Source organism: Symphodus melops, assembly GCF_947650265.1.
Source record: "Symphodus melops genome assembly, chromosome: 12".
Taxonomy (NCBI): Eukaryota; Metazoa; Chordata; class Actinopteri; order Labriformes; family Labridae; genus Symphodus; species Symphodus melops.
This window is the reverse complement of record NC_136702.1, coordinates 2,258,624-2,283,645: the sequence shown is the minus strand read 5'-3', so window position 1 is coordinate 2,283,645 and position 25,022 is coordinate 2,258,624. Positions and strand designations below refer to the sequence as shown.

The following is a 25,022-nucleotide window of genomic DNA, read 5'->3' as shown; positions in this document are numbered from 1 at the left end:
CCCCTGCAATTTTCTTAGTCAGTTGGCTAGCCTCGTGGTTATTTTGGGTGGCCTTATGTGCAGGGTCTGTGGTGGTCCTGGGGGGGGGGACCTCGGCCTTTAGCTGCATATAATGCTTTTATCGAGTTAATATAAACGTACAAAGATGTGCATATTCCAGCTTTTAATATGAAGTCATTCAGAACATTTGTTGCATATTGTTGTATGTTGTAAAAGCTGCCTAACAGATAGTGTGTATGCAGCTGTCATTGAAGCTTTTTGAATGTCTCTTAGATTTCTTGCAGTGTGCATGGTTTGGCTGCAGGCCTGGATCGCTCCCTTTGGACCTGTAGGACAGAAACCGTGTTAAATCATGCCTGTCCCTCTGTGGGTGGTGGCCGTGGAGGAGCACTGCTTTAAAAATGAACTGTTTGTATTTAACGGTGCGTCATGTGAATGTTTTTTTTTTATAGAGACATACAGCTGTGCTGCGTACACACACAAACACACACACACCACATTTCTCTGCTGAGGAGGATTTATCTGTTTTCAAAGTCTCTTATAAAACCTGAAGGACTGTGAGAAAAAGTCAGACTCAGTTTATTTGGGAAATGAAGCATGGCATTGAAAAACAGAGTTTTACATCAGATCAGGACTTCATGAAGTACAAAAAACAACATGGTGGACCCTCCTGCACTTCTGGAAATAATCAGGAGGAGACAGATGTGTGTCAGTCAGGGTTCAAGCGATGGTCAGGACAGCTCGCTCCCTCCTCCTCCTCTTCTTCTTCTTCTGCTTAAGCTGATCCGTCGCCTCGGCGAAGAACATCACGTCCTCTTTGCTCTCGATCTCTCTCTGGAGGAACTGCAGCGCCGCGCTGTTGAAGCCCATCACGTCCTGAGACGCCAGGAGAGAAGACGACACGGTCAGGACATTTAAAAAAAAAAAGAGTGATTGAGCGTTTGATCCAGATTGTTACTCACTCTGATTTCCCGCACTTTGGAGAGAGTGTTGTTTCGTAGCTCGTCAATGACGGACACCAACATCTGGTTACTTGAGATCTGACCAAAGTGGATCCTGGAAGGAAACAAAGAGATGTGAACTCATCAGAACTTTCAACAGCAGCATATACACTGACTTTAGTTTTTTCTAAGACTTATTTTCGGGTCTTTTTTCCCCCTCTTTTTTTAGGACAGAGGATGGATCGAGTGTGAAACCAGGGAGAGAGAGAGAGAGAGAGGGCGGGGACTACGCCCGTACATTTCCACTTTGCATACACACACACACACACACACAGAGCCGGGTCGTTTACTCACTTGAGGAGGAAGAAGAGGCAGCGGCACACCAGCTCCACCTCCAGGCCCTGCTGGATGTAGCTGTTGAACAGCGTCAGCAGCTCGGGGACGTAAGGGAACGGTAACACCAGCAGAGAAACCTCCAGCTCACTGTCAAAGCAAACACATGCAAAAGGATGAAGATCACCATGGTGACGAGCTTCACGGGTCGAGTCGAGGATGAACGCGCGTGTGTGGTCTCATATCTCACCTGGATCGGACCTTCTTAATGACGTCTAACACGTAGCGTGACGGCTGAGAAGACGGACACAGACGGACTTAATCAGTCTAGATTCATAACCAGTCTCAACTCGTCTTCATCGTTATTCGTTTTATTCTTACCGTGACGTTTCCAAAGGCAACGAGGATAGGATTGGGTTTGGGAGGAGGAACCTGCAAAAACATCAGCCACAGGTCAACCTGAATTCTTTGAGTCAACATTTTCAATCTGATGATCTTCGTCAGCGCAGTGGAGTTGCAGCCGATTGGTCCGCTCGGCGTCTGTCAGAGTCCTGTACCTCTTTGCCTGCTCGCTCACAAGCGTATTTATGCTCCTCCATCTTCCGGGCTTCCTCTTTGAAAACTTCCAGCGCCTCCATGATTCGCTCCGCCTGCAAACAGATCAAACAATTAAAAACGATCCTCTAAGACACTCTGCAAACCTCCAGAAGAAGTCAAACAGGACACATAATAATCCTTTGATAAGAAGCTAATCTACATGCTGATCATGTGAGACGTGTTCCACCGAAGTGAACTCACAGCTTTGACCGTCTCGACCGTCTTCTTCCCGGCGGGCGCCGCCTCTCCCTGAGTCTCTCCGGGTACCTGAAGATGAAACGGAGCGAATGCTTCACGCCACATCGACACAACAAGACCAGAATTTCAACAATAACGGGTCTTTGAACTCACCACAGGCGCGTCTCCTTTGGCCATGCTCTCTTCAAACTCCGCCTCTCGCTCCTGCAAAGAAGGAAACGCGGTCATTGAGAGACACAGATTAGGACGAGTAATCCCCCCCCCCCCCGCCCCCCGTCTCGTCCTGGACCTCACCATCTCCCGCTCCTCGTCGAGGATGATGGGCTCCCTGGTCCTCTCCCACAGACGCAGAGATTTGTCGTGGGATGCCGACACGATGTGGTCGCCGTTTGGACTGATGGTCAGACACCAGACCTCGCGGTGATGTCCCTGTGAGGCAGAGCAGAGAGATGAGTCAGCCTGAGAGCATCTCACAGAGCGGCAGACACTGGGAACTCAGAGAACATCACTTTTTGATTATCGCTTCACCAAACCAACGGCGGATAAATCAAGGTCAGCCACGTGTTTCTGATATTTAGCTGTGAGGGAGGATGAGACACACATGTTGCTTTGTCTTTCTGAGGAGGATTTGTTCTTCACTCGGTGCCTGTTTTTCAACTTAGTGTTGATGAAGTGATGAAAAATGTGTTTTATTTTGAAATTGAGCGGCCGCTCTTGAGAGTTTCCTGTCCGGGTCGATCTATTCTGTTCAGATTGACGCAGAGCTGCAGCGTGCTCGATCACAAATGGAGTCGCAGCAGCGTATTTGAAACGGAGCCGAGCCGAACACGCTCCAGAGACGGACCGAGACGGAAACACAATCATTGAGCAAGTGAGCGCCGCCGTAGCGTGCACCGGCTGCGTGCTTCACCTCCAGCGTCTGGATGTGCTCAAACTTGTCGGCGTCCCACTGCTTGATCTTCTTGTCTTTTCCCGCCGTGAAGAAGAGATGAGTCTTTGGGACGAACTGGAGGAACATGACGCTGCGGAGAGAAATCAGAGTCAGGGGAGGAAAGAAATTTAGCAGATTAAATAGATAATGAAAAGCAGGAGAGAAGAGAAGAGTGACAAAACAAGAGAGAGGGGAGAAAGTGACTGATGGATAAAATAAACAGCTGGGATTAAAGTGAGATTAAAAACGAGGAGGACGAGCAGTGAGATAATTCACGAGACAACAGAAGAGCGCGGAGATGAAAGAGCAGCTGGTGTGAAGTCACAGGGCAGTCGGAGTTTAAAGGACAAAGATCAGAGTCCCTGAACACAACACATGAGGTCAGAGAGGATGATCTCATCGCCACATGTCGGATGAGAACGACGCCGATGTTGAATGGGCGTTACCTGTCGTCATGAGCGAACATGGAGCGGTGACAGTCGCCGAAATCCAAACCCCAGATCTTCACGTTTCTGTCAGCGGAGCCCGTGGCGATCAGAGTGTTATCCTGAGGAAGTGAAGCAGAGCCTGTGAGGCAGCGCTGAGGGTCAAAAGGACCCGCGGTAAAGCCTGAAGGCTTTTAATGAACAGATGCAATGACTGAAAAAAACAAAGGGGGACTTCTTCATCAGACCGATCCACAAGATGCAACAAAGCACTGAGGTTTGGAGAACTACTATATCCTCATATAATAATAATAATGATAATAATAATAAAATGCATTTATGGCCGCCTTTTAAAAAACCCCACGACCTCTTGTAGCAGTTACATTTTTGTCAAAGTCATTAATTTAAATAACTTGTTTTTCGCTGCAGGTTTTAAACGTGTGTGTGTGTGTGTGTGTGTGTGTGTGTGTGTGTGTGTGTGTGTGTGTGTGTGTGTGTGTGTGTGTGTGTGTGTGTGTGTGTGTGTGTGTGTGTGTGTGTGTGTGCGCGCTCGGCCGCTGATGTTATACTGCCGATACGTTTCAGGAAACATCGAGCACAAACACACTCATCGTCTTTACATCTTAAGGTGACTATGAGGGCAGATGAGGATGATGATGATGATGATTATGGTGGTGATGATGATGATGATGATGATGATGATGATGATGATGGGCGTGTCAGTACTCACGTGTGAGATGTCCAGGCAGAGGACAGGCAGCTTGTGTCCATACAGAGACAGGAAGAACTGAAGAAGACAAGTGTGTTGTTATATGACATCATAAACTGGTGCTGTCATTAACGTGTGACCGTGTGTGTGTGTGTGTGTGTGTGTGTGTGTGTGTGTGTGTGTGTTTACCTTCAGTGTGTCCGTGTAGAACACCTTCACAGTGCAGTCCAACAGAGAGACGGCCAGCAGCCTGTGGTCGGGAGAAAGCTTCACACACAGGACGTCCTCCTCCAGCTGCAGAGTGCGTGTGTGTTTCACCGTCAGCCTCCTGGATCACACACACACACACACACACACACACACACACACACACACCAATATACACACATGTTATCTGAACACAAGCTCAGTCAAGCTTATTTGTAAAAAGCATGTTAAAAAAAAAAGTAGACAGACAGATCAGATGACAGGCAGCCTCTGAGTTTCGCTGAGCTCGAGGGACGACACGGAGAGACCTGGAGTGTGAGGGGTTAAACGTTCTGATAGATACGAGGGCTCTAAACCATGAAAGGAAGGGAGGCGACGTGAGAGCGAGGATTCACCGACTCCCGTATGGAGAGGGGTCGCAGGATTACGATGAACGCATCACGGAGACTTGAAAAGAAAGCGGCCTTCAAACACAACATGAAACATTTCCGATTGTTTCCAAAAACCTGGTAGGTGAGAAGTGAGGTGACACGCGAGGGTGTTAAATGAAGAAGACGACTTACTTCTGGCTGGTGCCTTCGTCCTTCATGAGCTCAAAGTCCCAGAACTTCACGGTTTTATCTGCACTGCCCGTCACGATCCCTCTCTGGAGAAATACAAGTCACACAATCGGGCTGGTTATTTCAAATCTTAAAAAAACAGGTGAAGCAGGCTGCTGCAGGAAGTGGTCGTTCACCTGGTCGGGGGCCAGACACAGAGACCACAGAGCTCCTCCGTGAGCATCCACCGTCTCCAGGAGGCTTCCTGAGGCCAACTCAAAGATCTGCAGCTTCCCACTCTGAGGAGGAAAAACACAAACCTCCATGAAAACAGATTAAAACACTTCATTTACTGATCTGCTCAATGAGAGAGACACGTTTGAAGAAGGATGTAAAGATGGCTAAACACTGAAGCTTCAGTGTCCGTGACATGGTGACCTGTGTGCACGTCGACTCTCGAGGAGGAAGCAGGAGAGAGACTCATGTTTGGAGTTTAGGCTGCAGTACTCATTTTAAACACTAGGTGTCAGCTTTATATTGTTGTGTCTCCTTTTCGTACCTTCGTCCCCAGAATGATCTGTCTGTCTCCGGGCACAAAGAGGGAGCACAGTGCGTACTCGCAGGCCATGGTGCGGATCACCTGCAGCGTCGACCTATCAGAGAGCGAGTAAACCGGACACGCTTAAAAAAAAATCTTAATGATAAGATTGTTCACGAAGTTGAATCGGTCTCACCTGTTCCACACTTTGACCGTGTCCCCGGAGGCGGAGAGGACGGCGAGGTTGTCCGTGCTGAAGGCCAGCGTGCGGACGTCTGTGCGGTGTCCTCCGAGCGTGAGGCGAGCCGTCTTATTGGCCGTCGGGGTTTTGTCTGAAGGCTTCAAGGTGTAAGTCTCCACGGTGTTGTTCTGCAGCAGCAGCGCCACCTTCAGCTCGCCGCCTGCACACGACAGGCAGTCCACCCACCTGAGGGAGAGGGGAGGAGGGCGTGTGAGGGCTTTGCACACAAAAACTCGTCTGGTGCCGACGTCACATGCTCGGCTCGACGACCGGATCTGGATCTGATCGGCTCCACGCTGACCTGATCTTTGAAGAAGCCTTGATGTTGGTCAGTCTGATGATCTCGTCCTTCAGCGTCCTCTCCATCACCGGCTCTGCGGCCTCCTCGCCTGCATCTTCCTGAGCTCTACAGCAGGGGGCAGCAACACAACAAGCCTCAGCTGCGTCTGCACCTACCATCATGTTGCAGTGTGAACAGTGAGGTAATCCTCTCCTCTTACTTTGCTGCCTTCTTCTTCGCCTTCTTCATCTTCTTGGTCATTTTCTTCTGCACCTCGTCCTCTGACAGCACGGTGAAGAGCTCCAGCACCGAGTCGCTGCCCTGATGGAAGACGGGAGAGACGAGAGTCAAACTAAAAACATGCACGTGTACGATGAATCTAAAATCTTGGATGAATGTTCAGGAGCAGGACGGGTTCAGAAGCGTCACACACTCACGTGGCAGGCGATGACTCTGGCCTTCGCGTCTGATGTCAGGGAGACCACTCGGTCTCTGGCCTCTCTCAGGATGGAGCCGGCTTTCTTACAACTCAAGATCCGCTGAGAGGCGAAGAAGAAGGAGGAGGAGGAAGAGGAAGAGGAAGAAGAAGAAGAAGAAGAAGAAGAAGAAGAAGAAGAAGAAGAAGAAGAAGAAGAAGAAGAAGAAGAAGAAGAAGAAGAAGAAGAAGAAGAAGAAGAAGAAGAAGAAGAAGAAGAAGAAGAAGAAGAAGAAGAAGAAGAAGAAGAAGAGGAAGAAGAAGAAGAAGAAGAAGAAGAAGAATGGGATGAAGGACTCAATAACATTCAGAGACTTTAGCATCTTAGTTTTTGTTAATAAGATACTAAATGAAGAAAGTTTATTATATATTAATACAACTTTCTTTAGTGCTGTTTCCTTTATGAGTCGTTTTTTATGAATAAAAACTTTACTCACCTCTTCAAGACTTTCCTCGTCCTCTTCATCATCTTCGTCGTCGAGGAGCGTCTTCCCCTTTTTCACCTCCGGCTCACCTTCAGCTTTCTCCTGAGGAGGAAACAGACAGACACACGTTCTCCTCTAAATACAAACTGGCAGAATATTTTAATTGGCTGTGAATAATGGGAGTCCACTTCCTGTGTTGTGTCACTCACACAGTTTGAGTGTGTGTGTGTCGTTGTTGCTCACCTGCTGCAGGTAGTTTATGTCCCAGGCTCGAAGCTCAGAGTCTGCAGAGCCCGTCAGCAGCCTGTTCTCCTGCTTCAGCAGCACCATGCCCCAAACCTAACACACACACACACACACACACACACACATCAGTAATCAATGCTACTGTGTATAAAACAGTAACAATACATACACTGAGAAATACAAACACACACAAACATGAGGAAGCTTATAGAAGAAGGTCAAAGTTCAGCTGAGCCTCCAGTCTGTCAGAGAGCGTTCACACTGATGCTTAACAGCAGGCTCAATAACACTGATCACATGACCCGTCAGACTCAAACGGCTTCAGCTTCAGGACGGAGCTGAAAAGTCTCCGAGCGCCACGCGGCGTCCAATAAACGCTGCGTCGTGGAGGTTGAAGGGAATCATCCCGACAGCGTGTCACTGTGTATCTTCTCCCCGTGTTCAGACAGCGACTCATCTCGCTTCTTCTTTTTCTGCTTCAGTTACGATAAAGTGAGAGGCCCCGCCCCCACCCTCTTACCTCGCTGCGGTGGCCCACCATGGTCTGGAAGCAGTGCTGCGTGTCCAGGTCCCACCACTTCACAAAACTGTCCTTGGAGCTGAAGAGCAGCAGAGAAGACCGACTTTGTTAGTTCCACTGAACGTTGAAACGATATTAACCGGAACAAACGAGTTTTATTCTTATTGAATTCAGCTAAAAAACAAGAAACCTCTCCATCATCATGAAGTGTATGAAACATTAAAGACCAGAGCTCGACTCAGCTTCGCTGATCATCAGCCCGACACTTTTTCATGTGGACGTTAAAAGAGAGCTTTTGTGAAAAACGAGCCCAAACAACCCGGAGCGCCTTTATTTTGAAATGCTGCCTGACCTACATGTAGGTGGCTTCTGGAGCGCCGCTGGACTCAAGATGAAGGAATATAAAAGGAGCTTAGTTAAAGGTGTAATCTGTAGAAAGTACCTGGTGACCAGGAGGTTCTTGTCTTTGAGGAACAAAGCCTGCGTGATGACGTCTTTGTGGCCTCGCAGCCTGTACAGCCCACACTCATTAATGACGTCCCACACGATCACGTCTGTGTCCTGAATGGAGCAGAGGAGAGAGGACATTAGCATTAGCAACATTAGCAACGTGATAACACAAACAAAGAGCAAACGAGCAGCAGCCCAGAAGTCAGACTGATTCGATAAAGTCCCCACGTAAAGAAATGAACTTTGACCTCTACGGATTTTAACATTCAGGGAGTCGAAGGTGTAACTTTATTCTCCTCTTGATCTTATAAACATTCAAATAAAAACCCATCATTTGTCAGGTGTCACACACACGTTAAAGAAAACAGATGAGCATCCTCCTGACTGACCTTTGACCCGGTGACGAGCCGAGCTCCCAGCTGGTCGTAATGTATGACGCTGACGGCCGACTTGTGGCCGTTGAAGGAGACGTTGTTCTCCCCGTTCATCAAGCTGAAGATTCTCACAGCGCCGTCCTCGTAGCCCACGGCGATGTGGACGCCATCGGGCGAGGGGCAGAGGAAAGTCACCTCGTGTTTCTGCCCCTGCAGGATCAGGACCTGAACACAAGGGACACATGAAGGATCAGATCTGGAAACAAATCCCAGTTTAGAGAACTTTCTAGAGTCAGACACCAAAAACTCACTTTCTCGCCTTTCCGGACATCCCAGATGAACACGTGTTCGCACGCAGCCACGGCCACGTAGCGTCCCTTCTCTCCCCCTCGCAGGGTCACATATGCGATGTTTGCTTTCTGGCTCCCGATGACTCCAAACACAGCACTGGCAACATAGCGCAGGTACTGCTTGGTCAACCCCATGACCGGCAGCCGGATGAATCCTGGTTAAATCCTGTTTCAGAAACACACTGGGGACAATCAGAATATAATCATTTGTATGTGGTTATTTTCTCAACAAAGAGATTTAAATGTAATTCATTAAATCACAATATCTGTGCAACCCCCCCCCCCCCCCCAACTATTTATAACATCATATCGTGAGTTTAGTGAATCATTAGAAAAGATGACGGGACACATCTATTCTGTAACATTATTAGTATGTAAAAACAATTTTATTATAAAAGAAGAAAATACACTGAAAAAAACAACAAACTTGTGTCCGTGCAGGTCAAGACTCTGTGCTGTTTGTAAACTTAAAAAATCTCGTTTTTTCTGAAGCTGATGAATGAATGAGAAATCACATACAGCTCTGATTATTAATAATCTATGATTCAGAGGTTTTTTTGTAAAATATTAGGGTAAAACAGCAAGCTAGTCTGGATATTTTGTTTATTTTGGTTTACCACCCTCCCCGCGCGGGCGGAGTTTGAACTAAATCCCATTCAACCGCGGAGGCTCCCCGCCCGCCCAACAAGCGCTGTGCAGCGGATCGAGCGACACAGCGGTTCTTCCTGAACCCACGTGGAGAAATATAAGTGTAAATACAGATTTATAAACCCGACGCATTGTTTACTTACATCCCAGTGTGTTTTTGATCATGTTAATATCTAACTGTAAACGGTAAAGAGTTATTTATTTGGTTAGTTTCTCTTCTTACCTCTGAACTTTCGGCTGCTAGCGAGACTTGTGTTACCAGTGCTGCTCTTTAAGACTCGATCAGTCGATCACGGATTACATAAATAAACATGAAGATTTATGATGAAAGGCCAATTAATCTATTTGTTGGCAAGAAAAAGAATAGAAAAAAATTCACATAAACCGTGATATAATGTTGTTGTTGTTTTTTTTATTTTAAACATTTAAAAAGGAGAAAATATGAATAAGCAGACTGAAAAGTGTTATAATGAAGAACATCATACAATCCTAATCACTTTACTGTTTAATTATCCGAAAAGAAGTGGATAAGTAAATAATAAGAAGCAGGATAATGTGGAGTATATAAATAAACTTCTTCAATAAGGATAAATCGAGTTTTCTAATATTAATAAAGAAGTATAAATTTATTTAATCTGACATCTTATCAATTAATCACCAATCAGCCTGTCAGTTTCTTATTTTTATACATAACATACAGCTTCAATTATTTATCCACACTCGTCTAAATATAAATGCATTACTATATATCTTTCACTACAAATTATACAATCCTTCATATCATTTTAGTGCATTTATATATTGTCTTTGTTGTTATTTTAAATTTTTATCTTTACTGTTACTATCTCAACTATTTATGTTTATTTTGTACTTATTATTTGGTAATGTTTTATATCCTATTGGTATTCCACTTCTAAATCCATTTTTATTTCTACCAGCTTTGTCACTATTTTCGTGTTGTGTAAATAAATCTTGATTGGTTGATTAAAAAAAAAAATACATTCATAAATCTTACTTTAATCTTAGTGGAAAAAAATAACATCAACGAGTATCCCTTACGTTACATTTAATGCTCGATCGTTTACGCTCTGTTGTTTCTGCCTGCGCTCTCACAGCAGCTCTACGTAGGAGACGTGCTTCAGACGTGCTTCAGCCACGTAAACTGTAGAATATTAAAAAAAATTCAAAACACGTCATATTAGATGCAGAATATCCGCTGCTCACTCGTGTGGGTGGTTAAAAAATATTTGGCTTACTTTCAGGGTTTTTGCGGTTTAAAAAATGTCGTAGGTTTTGACAGGTCCCTTAAAAAAACAGCGGAAGTGTGTTTCGTTATTTTTGTCAGCTGACAGTGACGTCAAGTCACACGTAAATAACAGGGAAGAGACCGGAAATTCACTTTCATGATTCACATTCAGTAAAAGCACGAAATATTTCAAGAACGTAAATAATAAAATAAAATAAAAAACATGGAAAGGTACCGAAAATAAACGTTTATTTTTATTTTTATTTATTGTGTATTTAAGATCAGTTAGATTTGACAGCAGATAGTAATTCAGTCATCCAGCTGGGCGCCTTCAGTCAGTATGTCCAGGTGGTCTTGCTCTAAAAATTTTTTTGAAAAAGCTCCACAATTTATTGTACAAATCTTCTGTGTGTTTGAAATTTCCATTTTATTTGGATTAAAAATAAAATAAATAAATTAAAATAAAATAAATTAAAATAGCCACTACACTAGATCCGTTTCCTCACAGTAAAGTCCCAACAACTTTTAAAACTGCATTTCTTATTTTAAATACTTAATTTCTTCCCCTTTTAGAGTCACAACAAAGTTGTCTTGGGTTCCACGGTCCTCTTGGTCTGTGATATTTTATTTTGAAATACACCACCGGATGTTGTTGTCTCCGCTGTAGTTAGCTTGACTGTGCATCAATGCGCTCTTAGCACGCAGGCTAAATGAGCAAACCTGCTTAATCGGCATTTTTTAACTCATTTTTGACCACTTTTTTTACGATTTCTTCACGTGTTAGGATGAAGACTTAAAGGTCTGGAGCCTGTAGTTTGTTTTTGATTATTTTTGTGTATGTTTTAGCAGCGTGGACGTCGCCTCTGTTTGGAGGAAACACAACTGGCTGGGTAGGTGACAGCTGACTGTGTGTTTGTGATGTCTGCAGATTTTACAGATTTATTAATGAAATCATCTGTCTAATGAGCAGCACAGTTGATTTATACAGATTAAATTAATTGATTAATTGAATTAATTAATTGTCACAGTTAAGGATCATATGTTGCCATCCTGTGTTTAGGTTAATTAAATTAAAAGAGCTGTTACTGACTTCATGAATAAATCATAATAAACATTTTAATTATATAAAAAAGAAAGGTTGAGGTTTGAGGAAAGCAGCGTGTTTCCTCTTCTTAAGGTGTTTTTGATGACATGTGTATTCAGAGTTTTTAACTTATGTTTTGAGTTTAACTTTCATAATAAATTCAGAAATATCCAAATTTAAATCTGAAGAACTTGAAACACGTTTTTGCTTTAAGAAACTGTCTTTACTAATTCTGATGTGATTTATTGTCGGTAAAGCTGTTGATGTAAAGCCACACACACACACACACACACACACACACCCACCCACTGGCTTTTGTTTCGTTTGGATCAAGTGACTCAAAGTCCTCAGAGGTGATAAGACTGTGCAGGACTTTATTCCATAAAAACCGATTAATTGATCAGGCGATGTTTGTCCAGTCAGAGATGCTCAAAGTTCAGTGACAATAGTAAAATAAATAAATGTGATTTATTTGGCTCCTTTTAAGGTTTCACACAAAGCTGTTTGACACACGAGCATAAGCATGCATAAGAACAAATCACAAGACCTCAGACAACAATGTGAACAATGAGTGAAAATGATATATTTATAGAATATGAATGTGTGAGTGTTATTTAAAACAAACAGAGGTCACATTGTTTTCATCAGTCTTTTAATAACTCGCATTACGTCTGATTCATGACCTCTGATCGACTGAGGGCCAAACGTGAAGACTTCCATTATCTCTGAATGTGAAGATGATCTGATCATTCATCTTTTAACTTGTTTATAAAAGTGAAACATGTTTGTCGTAGCTTCATAGAACCCCGAGTGACGACTCTAGGTTGTTGTTTTTTTTGTTTCGCCAACACGGCCGCTGTCAAAGGGCGCGCTCACGACCCCGGCTCAAGCACGGGAAGCTTCCTTGATCCCTGACACGCTGGGATCTTTTGGCACTCCCTGACATCTTAAAATCTCAGCGTGTACCCATCTTAGTCAGACATTCATGCAATCAGAGTTTCACAGCCCCGCGTCTAGTAAACATCCAGGTGAAGAGTCCTGCAGAATCTCACACACTGATACGGAGGAGGCCGCAGGACGCACGCCCAGACTCTTAGACCAGACTGGTCCAGTTTAATGGAGACATCTGACAATGACGCGGCGTGAACCGATGTCCGCAGCCCAAGTTTATCAGTTGTGCCAAATCTGTTTAATGTTGACAACTAATGCACAAACTACTTTTCAGAGTCAGTAAAACCACTCAACGTGAAATAAAGTACGCACGATGTCCGATGAACTTTATTCGTCCTGTAAGGATTTTTCATATGAACGTATGAGAAAACTTCTCCCGGTGAATGGTTCGCCGTTTTCAGCTTGGGGAATGACTTTGAAAGCTCGCTGGATTGAATTGTAAATCTTAAATCTGTTAGCTGCTTAACTGATTAGTCCGTCAAGGCGAGGTAATCGCCTCCTGGCAAAGGATGACACGAAGAAATTCATGCGTCCACGAGCAGAAGCTAAAATGACAACGAAGGTGTGGAAGCAGGCGTTCGGTGACCCGTGGTCGTCTCCTCGTGGGAGCATCCGGCGCCGACTGAAGATATTTGTTTTGACCGTATGTCCCTTCTCTCCTGCTTCCAGGGTGGCTGTTTGGACATCCAGAGGGGATGGATCCTCTGGGTGCTCGCTCCCAGTTCGTGGACGTCCAGACTCTCCCCACATGGCAGCAGCAGCTGGGCGAGGACGGCGAGGAGGCGCCGACGACGACGCTGGAGCAGAGCGACGGCCTGCTCAGCCAGCAGAGCTTCCCCTCGCCCTTCCCCTTCAGACAAGACATCAACCGCAAGATCATCCTCTTGTGAGTCACGCACGCGTCTTCTCTTTGGCTGCAAAGATCCTCTCTGAAGAGTTCGGACAGGGCCGTGGTTTCCAAACCCCCCCCCCCCCCCCCTCGCCATCCATATCGACACTTAAACGTATATTTATAAACTTATCAGACTTTAAGTCACGCTCTGTGCTAATAAACACTTTTATTTTTAGGATTCATCGCAAAGATTCTTCAGATTAAGAAATTCAGTGTCACAACAAACTGAAAAAAAAAAAAAAGCTGCTTTCAAAGAGGAAGTGATTTAAAAGTTCTGATGCAACATGAAACTTTTTTTTAAGATGTAACAACAGAACGAGCTTTGAACAGTTTTTTTTTCTCTCTGAGGATGAGCACATCTTCACCCTGAAGGTTTTAGATCTTCCTTCATGTTCAGCGTCCCGCTCTGATCTGTCCGCTGTGTTGTTCGAGGCTCTCACACAGGAAGGACGCTGTGGTCCAGGTGAAGCCGCGAGCGAGATGTGACTCGTCAGATTTCCTCATCTGTGTTGAAGTTCTGACATCTGAAGTCCTCTCACAGACTGGACCCGTTTTTTTTGTCTTCATTTAACAGACACGCTCACTGTGTTCGTTTAGCTACCGTATGCTAGCACAAGCTAATCGTTTGGCACCTGCCTGTCCAGCACACAGCAAACCAATGTGTCTGCTTGGCTGTGGTTTCACTTTGGTTTTATTTTTTCTGCTTCCTCATTTTCATCAGATGCTTCTCTCACACACACACACACACACACACACACACACACACACACACACACACACACACACACACGTCCAGAAGTGGTCTGGCACCTCTCCAGCTACCAGACCAACGTCCATATTTTTGGTCCATATCGGGACTTGAACCGGCAACCCTCTGGTTCCCAACTCAAGTCCCTATGGACTGAGTTGCTGCCACAGACAACACGAGTCTCTGCGCTGTCATTGGCTGGAGGAAACACACACACACCAGCTCCCCGCCCAGACTCAACCAGAACATCAGAACCAAGTCAGAGGAGAGCGTCTCATCGGCACACATGGAGAAGTGATGACTCAGCAGAATGACTTTTCTACAAGTCTATGTTTTATTTCTTTAATTAAAAGCTGCTGACTGCGTCTTTAAAAGCCCAGATTTAATCCAAAAGAGAAAGACATCACATGTGGAAACTTTTAGAAAAGGAATTACCCGTTTCCAATGTAATTCGAGGAAAATGTCTTTTAAATAAAAAGTTTGGGGTCAGGGTCACGTCGACCGCCCTGCAGCATCACCTCGTCCTTTACACAACACACAGACTTTTGGCACAAACACTTCAGGGGTTGAATTAGTTGCCAATTTCCCCAAAAAGTTGCAGATTAAAACCTCACGACTATCGCTGTCGAGTCCTGAAACGTCAGCTCAGCAAAGCATCACAAACACTAACACGTTGGAAACTTGGGTTCGAGCGATGCCTCCACGCCGGTGCCAGTTTAAATCATTTCTGAGATTATCTTTGAGGTCGTTCGCCCCCCGACCAGCTAAGAATAACTCTCCTGTGCAGACTCTATGAACCATTAAGTTTTGTCCTCATTAAAACCCTGACTTCTCCTCATCACTCTTCTGCGGGTTATTGTTCTGAAAAAGCTCAAACCCCGAGGATTTGGTTTGGTTTCACTCGTCTGTGGAAAGTTTGAGTGTACCTTTTCAAATCCAGTCAGCCTCTCCAGATACTTCACACCACGACCATAACTCCTCTGAGTCCAGCGTCGCTCATTAATTCAGCTGGATCTTAATGTGGAGAGTTTAAACCTGCTTTTTTTTTCCCCCTGCAGACTCTTCAGCCTTTCAAAATATTTATCAGAAACGAATCATTCAAAAGCTCTTCAGACCATCAGACAGCTGGGATGTCATTTTTTTAAACAAACTTTAAAGGATCAATCAGTCAGATATGTCTTCCTCTGTGATCAGACATGAAGGAAACATGCTGAGTTGAAGCCAGTTTGTCCTCCTTCTAATTTTAGATTCTGCTCCTGAAAGATCCGAACAAATATCGAGCTCCTTCCCGCCTCGTTCTCGTGGTTTCTAACGCTCCCGCTGGGCTGTAATTATCGTCGACATGCTGTTGGACTGGTTCATTAATGTTCCCTCTGTCGCACCTTCGTGTTAAGAGTCCTGCTCGGCTCACAGAGTTGGATGCGTCGTGCGGTCACGTTATTTTAGAGAAATCATGAACCACATGAATCGGGATAATTTTTTTAAAGTTTGATGCAGAATGACCATGAAAGAAGACGCTCGGGCCGCAGAGGCGGTCAGAGAAAGGGTCGCCGTGAAGCTTTATTTTTTTTTGTACTAGAAAAGAGAGGAGCGGTAAAACCAACACTTTAAGTATTTTTTATTTTTCTTTCTCCGTGGTGTGAACGGCGCCTGTCTCTCTCTCCGCGTGCTCTCTTGGACCAGTTCAGAGTCCAGATCTCCTCACAAATCCTCTTTATGGAGGAACACATGATCATCCGGTGCCCGACTCAGTGTAGTTTCTGTGTGAGGGCCTTGTTGTTACAGCGGGCCTCTCTCCCCCCCCCCCCCCCCCCTTGCTCGCTCAGCAGCAGCGGGCGCATTCCTGCAGCACGAACGTGACCAGACCTCCAGGAACAAACGATCCTGGAAGTAGACTCAGCGTGTGACCGCTTTGTGGCTCATTCCTCCCCCCCCCCCCCCCCCCCCCCCCCCCACACACACACACACACACACACACTCGATGGAGTCATGCCAAGTGGAATCAAATCAAAAGATGCACGATGTTACATGAAATCTTAAAAGTGACGTGAACGTTTCTGCTGATACTGAACTATCCAAGGATCGAAGGATCAGGTTTGTGCCGTTGACTTGAATGTGACGTCATTCCCAGCTCCAGTGGACGCACGTTCACGCACATCATCACAAGTGATTGTGGAGGAGACGTTGACAACCTTTTAAGCATCTTAAAAAGCTTTTTGCTCACTTTATGAAATGAATCGTGGATTTATCTTCTCGGGTTTTATTTGCATCTTCAATTCAATTCAAAAAACTTTATTTGTCCCCAATTCAAAGACAAACAGAGCAGCAAATGAACGACAATGCAGCTCAACTAAACCAAAGATAAAGTGTCAATATGTAAGTACAAAGTTCAAGTATAGTTCAGGTATAAGTGGACAGCGATTGGACGAGCTCTGCTTCTCCCTGTGACTTTCTCTCTGGCAGCTCGCTCTGCTCTGAGTTATGACTCATTTTTAATTAACTTAAGAAGCCCAATTAAAAAAAAAACAATAAAACTCGTCTTTGTCACTCCTTGCCGGCTGACCTCGTCTCGTGATCTAACGCCTTCGGCACGTTCTCCAGTGGCTCCTCATTGTACTTTCCGAAAACAAACCTGGAAGTGCCAGAGAGTGAAGAACTTTACTGAAGCAGTAAAAACAAGTATTCAACGTTGGCTCGGAGCGTGAATGACTTTGGTTTAAAGTGTGCAGACTAATGGGCCTGTGTGTGGTCAGCCAATCACTTCTCCAGGGTTTCAAGGTCAAACTAAAAACGCTCATATTTAAAGATAACATGAATCACGCCACATCAGGTCTCTTCTCCTGCAGTGAAAAACCTTCCAGACCTGCCGCACCTGAAAAATCATCCCTGTTGTTTTTCTGCACGTTTCAAACGATCATCACGGTCTTCATCTTGTTCTTCTGTTCTCATCAGCACCGGTGACGTCGCTCTGCTGAACTGCACGTCCATCGTGAACACGAGCAACGAGATGCTGAACGACAAGAACCCGGTGTCTGACAGCATCCATCAGCACGCCGGGCCCGAGCTCAGAGAGGAGCTGCTCAGATTCAAAGGTAGAGTGAGTTTAAACTGGACGTGCACGTGATCAGATGAATTTAATTTAAAGGACGGGTGCCATCTTTTAATTTGAAGCAACTTAAGTGTGTTTAAGAACGCAGCGCTCCCTGCAGAGTGGAGATCAAATTGAGTTTGCACCAAATTAAATCAGAGAATTTAGGAATTTTACACGAGGCGACACGATCCTCTCCTTCAGCAGACACCGCATCGTTTCATCACAACAAAGATGTTTTACTTCAATCACATCGAAGGTTTATCGATTTAAGAAACAAAAAAATCTGTTGTTTTTTAGGTTGCTCAGTTTGGTTGTTGTTTTTTTTTATGCAGGATGTCGAACAGGCGAGGCGAAGCTGACCAAAGGCTTCAACCTGGCGGCGAGGTTCATCATCCACACGGTGGGACCGAAGTACAAGTCAAAGTACCGCACGGCCGCAGAGAGCTCGCTCTACAGCTGCTACAGGAACATCATGCAGCTGGCCGCGTAAGAAGCACAGAATCACGCCGTTTTCACGCCGCGCTGCGAAGCAGAGCTGACGCCTCTCCTCGTCCGCTCGTCGTCTGTGTTTGTGTGGCAGAGCAGCGTTTTTCTGTTTGAAGAGAAATGAGACGTTCAAAGACGCAGCAGTGTTCTTTTCCCTCGCTGTGATTACAGGGAGACACTGATGAGGCTTAACTACGGTGTGCCTGAAGGGACAAAATAGCATGAGATGAACCCAGATTAAAAAAAAAAAACAAATGCATGAACTGTTATTAGTTCTACTAACTAGTTAATACAAGGTAATAATGACAGCCCTAAAACAAACACGTTCCCTGTGATCGCTTGTTTTTAGATTTCAAAATAAAATATGAAGTTTAAACTTGATGAAATATACAACTTTTGTAAAAGAGAAAAAAAACACTTTTCTTCTCTGTAAAAGTACAGCAAGAGTTTTCTTGGTTGTTTCTGTAGCCGTGCGTGTGCATGTGTGTGTGTGCATGTGTGTGTGTGTGTGTGTGTGGAAACCATTCCCCCGTGTATGAACTGTTAATGTGGTGAACCATATGTGAGATTTTTTTTTTTTTCCGCCTCAGAGAGAAGTCGATGTCGTCTGTCGGCATCCCTGTGGTGAGCACGACCAAAAGAGGTTACCCACTGGAGGATGCTACACACATCGCCTTCAGTAAGACACACACACACACACACACACACACACACACACAGAGGACACATTATTCCCACAAAAACAACACAGAAGACTCATGGTTATATTTTATATTAAATCAGGTCAGCAAATTGCGCCAGCAGACGCTCTCATTTAGTCATGACGCACAATGGCAGCCTTTGTTTGTGACGGGCTTTAATGACATGTTCTCTGAAGCACACATGATGATGATGATGATGATGAGGATGATGATGAGAAGATCATAATCTGCAAGTAGAAGCAACAAAAACATCTTTGACAAAGAAGCATCCAATGACCTGAAGCACAGCTCACACTAGATCACTGCCATAAATGTCATAGAGCTCTATGGGCCCGACGTACACTGGTGCATATCTTGGTGTCTTTGTCTTGTATTCATATATACGTACGTGTGTTTACAGGAACGGTGCGTAGGTTTCTGGAGAATCACGGAAACAGCCTGGAGGCGGTGGTGTTCGCCGTGTCAGAGTCAGAAGAGGTTTGTGTGACTTCAGTCTTTAAATACATCCCATAATAGTCAGAGTATGAAGTATGCATCTCAATCAAATGTACTGTTTGGGTTCTGAATAAACCTGCACACTCAAACTGCTCCACATGTGTTGATCCAGCTGGTGTACAGGAAGTTGCTTCCTCTGTACTACCCTCGCTCTGAAGACGAGGAGAAGGCCTCGCTGCCTCTCATCCCAGCCGACATCGGGAACTCGGAGGGTGAACCCGTCGTCCCCGAGAGACAGATCCGCATCGCAGAGAAGCCGGGGACGCTGGAAGGTGCGCGACTGAAACACAACGTGACGTGACGTTTCGCAGCGTTTGGAAGAGATGATGTGCACGTAGTGTGCTTCGTTCCCATGTCAGGGAGAAAAGAAAAAACACACACACACATCGGAGGAGTCGATGTTTTATTTTTACACGTGGTTGATATTAAATGTTGGAATCAGAGTCCCACTCTTCCTCCAAAACGAACGGTCCAAAAATCACTGGATGCTCTTTTACAGCTGGGCGAGTCAGCAAAATAAACTCACCCAGATTCTCCTGTGACTCATCTCTCTCTCTGAGCGCGACTCCCTTCAGACCGAGCTTCTGAACACTTTAAACTTTACTAACTTTCAGCTTCGATCGCTCACGGAGGAATATTTGTCGAATCTTCGTTCTTTATCTTGTAAAGTGTTTGTACACGAATCAGCTCTTTTTCTTTTGTTATTGAACTCGACATGTAATGCTTTAATCTTTACCTTCACTAAGACATTTAAGCACATTTGCAGCTTTGAGTATGTTCACACTTTAAATGCTGCACTTCCTTTACTCAGACTCTGCAACATCAATGAAGCTGTGCAGCTGCAGCTCTTCACTCTCAGAGTCCAGGTTTTATTTTATGACTGATTTTAAACTCTAAATAGTTTTATTTTATTTCTGCACGTTATGTGCATTTTCTTATTCCAGGTTTAATTCCATTGTTTTATATGATAAACTGTATATCTGGGAGGAGTCACTGCGTGTTTTTTAGATTGTTTTCATGTTTCTAAAGTTTGAATTCTTGGAGGGTTTTGACAGTAACGACAGCGCATGTGTTCGTGAGCTTTTGAGGTTTCGTTGACCCTCCAGCCCGACGCCTGCCGGCGTGACGCTTCAAAAGGGGGGAAGGAAAAAAAAAAAAAAAGCGGCTTTTGGGTGTCGATCCAAAGACAGCAAAGCAAACGCACCCAGAAACAGCAGGCTGATGTAAACGCCGCTGAAAGCCACACATGCCCAATGTGGATGGAGATGAGATGCGTGGTCATGCGTGAGGCTGAACGCTACATGTGGTCGTATACAAACGAAAAAACAACGTCTCCTGAGTTTTATGACCTCGCTGGCAGCTTCACACAAACACACGCACAAATAATTTCACGCTTTTGAGATGAATTAGGATCAAGGAGTTTAAAATAAGCAGACAGGCAGCGAAAAACAAACACAGCACATCTTTTATGGGACAAAATCACACCGCTCATGTGAGTCAGTGAATCTGCCGCAGTATCCCTCAATCCAGTGCGTCAAACGTCGCCCTGACTTTACGCTGTCCGTCCGCTGCACGTGAGCGCACTAAGGGCGATCACGTACACTGAAAGTCACTCTCTGTGTTTCGTTTCCTTGTAGAAGATTCTGAAGAGGAGAGTCTGGAGTCGGATCTGGGTCAGGTGGGGACGCACGCCTTCGCCCGGATGGAGGGGGACGTGGACAAACAGCGGAAACAGATCCTGCAGGGCCAGATGTCGGAGGCGGCAATTCAGAAACAACACCAGAGAAAGTACGAGCCGAACGGGATCATTATTATAAGATTGGGAAAATGAAACTTTCATGTAAACATTGCGTGAGTTTGCAGTTGTGGTCGGTGGCTTAGTGTGTGTTCCTCATGTTTGTCGTATTTAAGAGGCTGGTCCAGCAGGTCGTCTACATCATATGTTGTCTCCAGAAACCAAGAATTAAAGTTCTGTTTCTGTTTCTCTGCTGCAGTTACAACCGCTGGCTGTGTCGGGCGAGAGCAGAAGATCTGTCGGACATCGCCGCGCTGAAAGCTCTGTATCAAACCGGTATGAGCACGGACACACACAGAGAGCTGATGATGATGATTTTTTTTTCTTCTCTCACCTCGTTGATCTGAACACTGGTGGAGTACAGTTTTCCATGTCTGTGTTTTATTTGGGCTGAAAACAGACAAGTCCTCTTCCCTGCGTGTCACCAGCTCCACTCCCTCTCAGGACCAGCAGGAGGCGATGTTGCTGTAGAGTTTGATCTTGGTGGTTGCATTCCCTGGACAATGTTCCCCTGATGCCTCGTTACAAATCATAATTGCTTCCCTTCGCTTTCTGAGCCATTCAAATATTTAGACGTGTGTGTGTGTGTGAACTCAATAAACCCCTCTTTGTCCTGATTTTTTAAACGGGTCAAATTTATGCAATAAAAAGCAGACAAATAGTTAAACTCGCCAAACTTTATCCGCGCTTTATGACCGTTTTATAACCATGAATAGGAAAAGCGGTTCAGGTACTGGATGGATGGAAAACACAGTGCAGGGAGACCTCGCAGCAGCAAACGAGCCGAGCGTCGAAGCAAAGAGCAAAGAATGAGGTAGAAAAGGAAAGTCGGCGGTTTGAACGATGCCCTTGAGCACCGACATCATTTTAAATTTAGATCACGATTGTTCTTCGTGCTCGTGCGACAGGATGAAAAGATTTGGTAAAAGTAAAAAAAATAAATAAAAAAAAAAGGTTTTAAAGGAAACTCAAGCTCTTGATTATTGAACACAGAACAAGCATGAAAAAAATGTTTTGCTTCAAACAAAACGCAGCCCACTGAAGAATTTCCGCAGAAAACAAACAGAAAATCCAGAACACCATCGGGGACACATGCTGAGCTGCTGTAACACCAACCACTTGTTCAGAAGGAACGATGTCACTTCCTGTGTGGAGACAGGTTTTGATTTGCACGGGGAGGCCGAGAGGCCGCGTGAGCTCAGAGGCTGCACGGCGTTACACAGACGACGGGACTTTCCGGGTTGTTAAGTTGGAATAACTGTACTTACATTTTGGAAAAGAGCAGAGTGATAACTCAGATCAGACAAAAGTGTGACTGTGATCTTAACGCTGCATATAAATCAACGCTGGAGCTTTTTCATTTTAACCTCCTTATTACTGGTTTCATCCAATCAGAGGTTGCAGCAAACTTCTGACTTGAGAATCATTTAAAAAACGGAAAATGAAAATCTGTGAGAAGAGAAAAACTTTTTTTTTTGCTTGGCAACATCTCACATCCTCAGTTCATCCAACTCATCTATTGCAGCATTGCTGCTTTTACAAATCTACAAATCACTAATCAAACGCTTGAATCTAAAGCAGCTAACATGAGAGAGTGAGTGCAGCACAAGCAGTGACCTAAAGAGGAGGACACACAGGCGCTGACAGGAAGTGACCTCAGAGAACAGCTCCAGTCGGCATCAACGCCATCCAATATTTCATGTCTTCTTGTATCGTGGAGCTCGACCGATTCATCGTCCGGCCGATAGTGACGATCAGTATCGATTTATTCACCAGTCAAATATGACTTCATTTGAGTTTCATTGTGTTACACTTGCATGTGTGCCTCTGTTTGTTTTTTTTTTAAGCTAACCTTTAACCTTGCGTGTGTCCAGGTGTGGATATGTGTGGCAGGACGGTGATGGTTATCGTTGGACGAAACATCCCGGTGACCCTCATCGACATCGAGAAGGTAACAGACTAAAATACTTTCTTTTTTTTTTTAACCTTTTGAAATGTGTTAGTCAGTATTGACTCCGTGTCTGTATCGTGCACCTTGTTATTGATCTGGGACGCTGAGTGCCGTGTTTTTGTTGACACTTCTTACGCAACCTATTTGCATGTCTTAAACGCTCATGTGCTTCTGTTGCATGAGGTGTTTCTGTTTGCATGTTTCGAGCAGCTGTTTGTGTCTCATCCCCCGCGATGAAACCACCTGTGTGTGTGTGTGTGTGTGTGTGTGTGTGTGTGTGTGTGTGTGTGTGTGTGTGTGTGTGTGTGTGTGTGTGTGTGTGTGTGTGTGTGTGTGTGTGTGTGTGTGTGTGTGTGTGTGTGTGTGTGTGTGTGTGTGTGTGTGTGTGTGTGTGTGTGTGTGTGTGTGTGTGTGTGTGTGTGTGTGTGCAGGCCCTGCTCTACTTCATCCACGTGATGGACCACATCACAGTGAAGGAGTACGTCATGGTTTACTTCCACACGCTGACCGGGGAGCACAACCACCTGGACCCCCACTTCCTCAAGAACCTCTTCGACATCGTTGATACCAAGTCAGTCTGATATTTTACACTCTTTGTTCAACCGACACTCAATTTACACTAAAAATATATATTTTTTAAAAATGGACTCAAATATATATATATTTTTTTGTTGTTGTTGATTACGTACATCACCTCAAATATTTCAAACAGTTATCAAAGCCAGACAAATCTGTAGTTTTATAGTTGTGAAGGGGGGGGGGGCGTGTCTCGTCTCGGTGGCCGCCATGACAAAAACGCGATGTGCTATCGTTGCCATGGAAACGCCAGACGTTGCCCTGTCTTGTCTGTTTGTGCTGCTGTGATGAAAATTTAACAAAAAAAACTCAACTTTGAGGACAAATAGTTTTTTGAATTGAATAAAGTTTTTTTTTTTTTAAATTGCATGTAAATTCTACCCGGATACATCAGCTCGTTGGTAAACATATTCTTGTCCTCAGGTCGGTGTCTTAGACTTAGACACTCGTGACTTAGAGCCCCCTGATGACGCATCTTAAAATGAGCCAATAAGGATTCAGCATCTCTGAGTAACTTCTTCTGGGACGACGGTTTAAAGAGATATTTTCGAAGTGAATAAGAAGACTAATTAAATTCACCGCTGTCCTAGTTTTTGTGAGTTCAGTCTTTCTTTCCTCTGTTCTGTCAGAGACTCTGTCAGTCTTTATTTCTTTAAGCAGCCGTCCACTTCAGGTCACTTCTTTAGAGTTCTGTGCCGTATCGGGGGTTTCGGCTCTTTTGGCCGGTGACATATTTGATCAATAAATGCCAGAACTTGATATCAAACAAAGAGGACGAGGGATTTTTCTTACAACAAATTATCCCCCATAAAAAGTCTTGAGAACCGTTCTCCAGATGGACTAGAGGTCTGACAGGCTTTGACAGCTCCTTGGTGTTCGGTTGCTTCTTTGGATTTAGCAACGAGATACTTTGCTAAGGCCAGTTGCTTTCACTTAGAATAATATATTAGGGAATTATGAGCATTATCTCTTGCCTCCTCTTGTCCAGATTGAAAGCTGGATTCAATAAAATCCTGATTGACTAAAAAAAGCTCCCTCCTCTGTGAGTCCTGGCTGTCTTTGTGACCCGGGTTTGCCCTTCCATTTTGGCTCTGGTGACTGTGCTGACTTCTGCAGCTGCATCAGAGTTCAGATACGTTGTTCATGCTACGGTGTGACACGGCCAAGGTTACGGTGTTTGGACTTTTCAGAAAAGCAAAACGAGCTGTGAAACGTTTTTTTGTTTCTTCCATGGGGTTTTTGGAAATCTGGCGGCCATGTTTGGAACAGGAAACCCAAACTTGGGAGTGTGTGTGTGTGTGTGCTTCGGATGATGTGTTGGTGGTGACTCAGATTTTAATCAGAAGGCTCACAGCTTGGGAAGAAGATTCAAATCCCTTACAGAACTTGTAGTTGGACACCCTTCATGTTTGTAAAAGCGTTAAATTTGAAGATATGGATTCAGTAGCTCCTCCAATCACATCTCCCAAAAGAGACACGTTGAAATGCAATGGATGGCCCATGCACTTTATTGTATTTTACATTAAATCAAATTAACTTTCCTCTCATTCTGGAAACATATATTTGATTGCAAACTTGA

The 25,022-nt window shown here is 44.7% G+C and overlaps 2 protein-coding genes across 5 annotated transcripts in view; one reads left to right on the top strand and one right to left on the bottom strand.

Moving 5' to 3' along the window:
* Positions 1-563: 563 nt before the first annotated feature.
* wdr3 (WD repeat domain 3) lies at positions 564-9,768 on the bottom strand. Of its 3 annotated transcripts, none has more exons than XM_079357225.1 (27): positions 9,651-9,768; positions 8,741-8,961; positions 8,445-8,654; positions 8,048-8,166; positions 7,606-7,684; positions 7,083-7,178; positions 6,852-6,941; positions 6,377-6,478; positions 6,160-6,260; positions 5,961-6,065; positions 5,615-5,845; positions 5,440-5,533; positions 5,078-5,179; positions 4,905-4,987; positions 4,324-4,462; positions 4,156-4,212; positions 3,447-3,547; positions 2,980-3,091; positions 2,364-2,498; positions 2,223-2,273; positions 2,073-2,138; positions 1,832-1,924; positions 1,656-1,706; positions 1,525-1,568; positions 1,296-1,424; positions 963-1,056; positions 564-876 (listed from the first exon to the last, which is right to left on the bottom strand). In XM_079357225.1, exons 2-27 carry the CDS (start codon positions 8,912-8,914, stop codon positions 721-723), a joined length of 2,814 nt encoding a protein of 937 aa, XP_079213351.1. In that variant the 5' UTR covers positions 8,915-8,961; positions 9,651-9,768; the 3' UTR covers positions 564-720. The 3 variants fall into 3 exon arrangements, with proteins under 3 accessions (XP_079213351.1, XP_079213352.1, XP_079213353.1); XM_079357226.1 differs by having other exon boundaries at positions 8,741-8,945; XM_079357227.1 differs by lacking the exons at positions 564-876; positions 963-1,056; positions 1,296-1,424; ... (1 more) ...; positions 1,656-1,706; positions 1,832-1,924 and adding an exon at positions 1,973-2,009 and having other exon boundaries at positions 2,050-2,138.
* Positions 9,769-11,308: 1,540 nt separating this feature from the next.
* Positions 11,309-25,022, top strand: part of gdap2 (ganglioside induced differentiation associated protein 2) — a 205,870-nt gene continuing 192,156 nt past the window's right edge. For both annotated transcript variants that reach the window (XR_013780258.1, XM_079357598.1), the window contains exons 1-11: positions 11,309-11,563; positions 13,378-13,594; positions 17,301-17,440; positions 17,772-17,925; positions 18,516-18,604; positions 19,027-19,103; positions 19,234-19,393; positions 20,759-20,909; positions 21,116-21,192; positions 22,791-22,867; positions 23,299-23,438. Coding sequence is in view for 1 of the 2 variants with exons in the window: in XM_079357598.1 (XP_079213724.1) it covers positions 13,404-13,594; positions 17,301-17,440; positions 17,772-17,925; positions 18,516-18,604; positions 19,027-19,103; positions 19,234-19,393; positions 20,759-20,909; positions 21,116-21,192; positions 22,791-22,867; positions 23,299-23,438 (1,256 nt within the window). In the remaining variant the exon portion in view is untranslated. The remainder of the gene's footprint in view (positions 11,564-13,377; positions 13,595-17,300; positions 17,441-17,771; positions 17,926-18,515; positions 18,605-19,026; positions 19,104-19,233; positions 19,394-20,758; positions 20,910-21,115; positions 21,193-22,790; positions 22,868-23,298; positions 23,439-25,022) is intronic.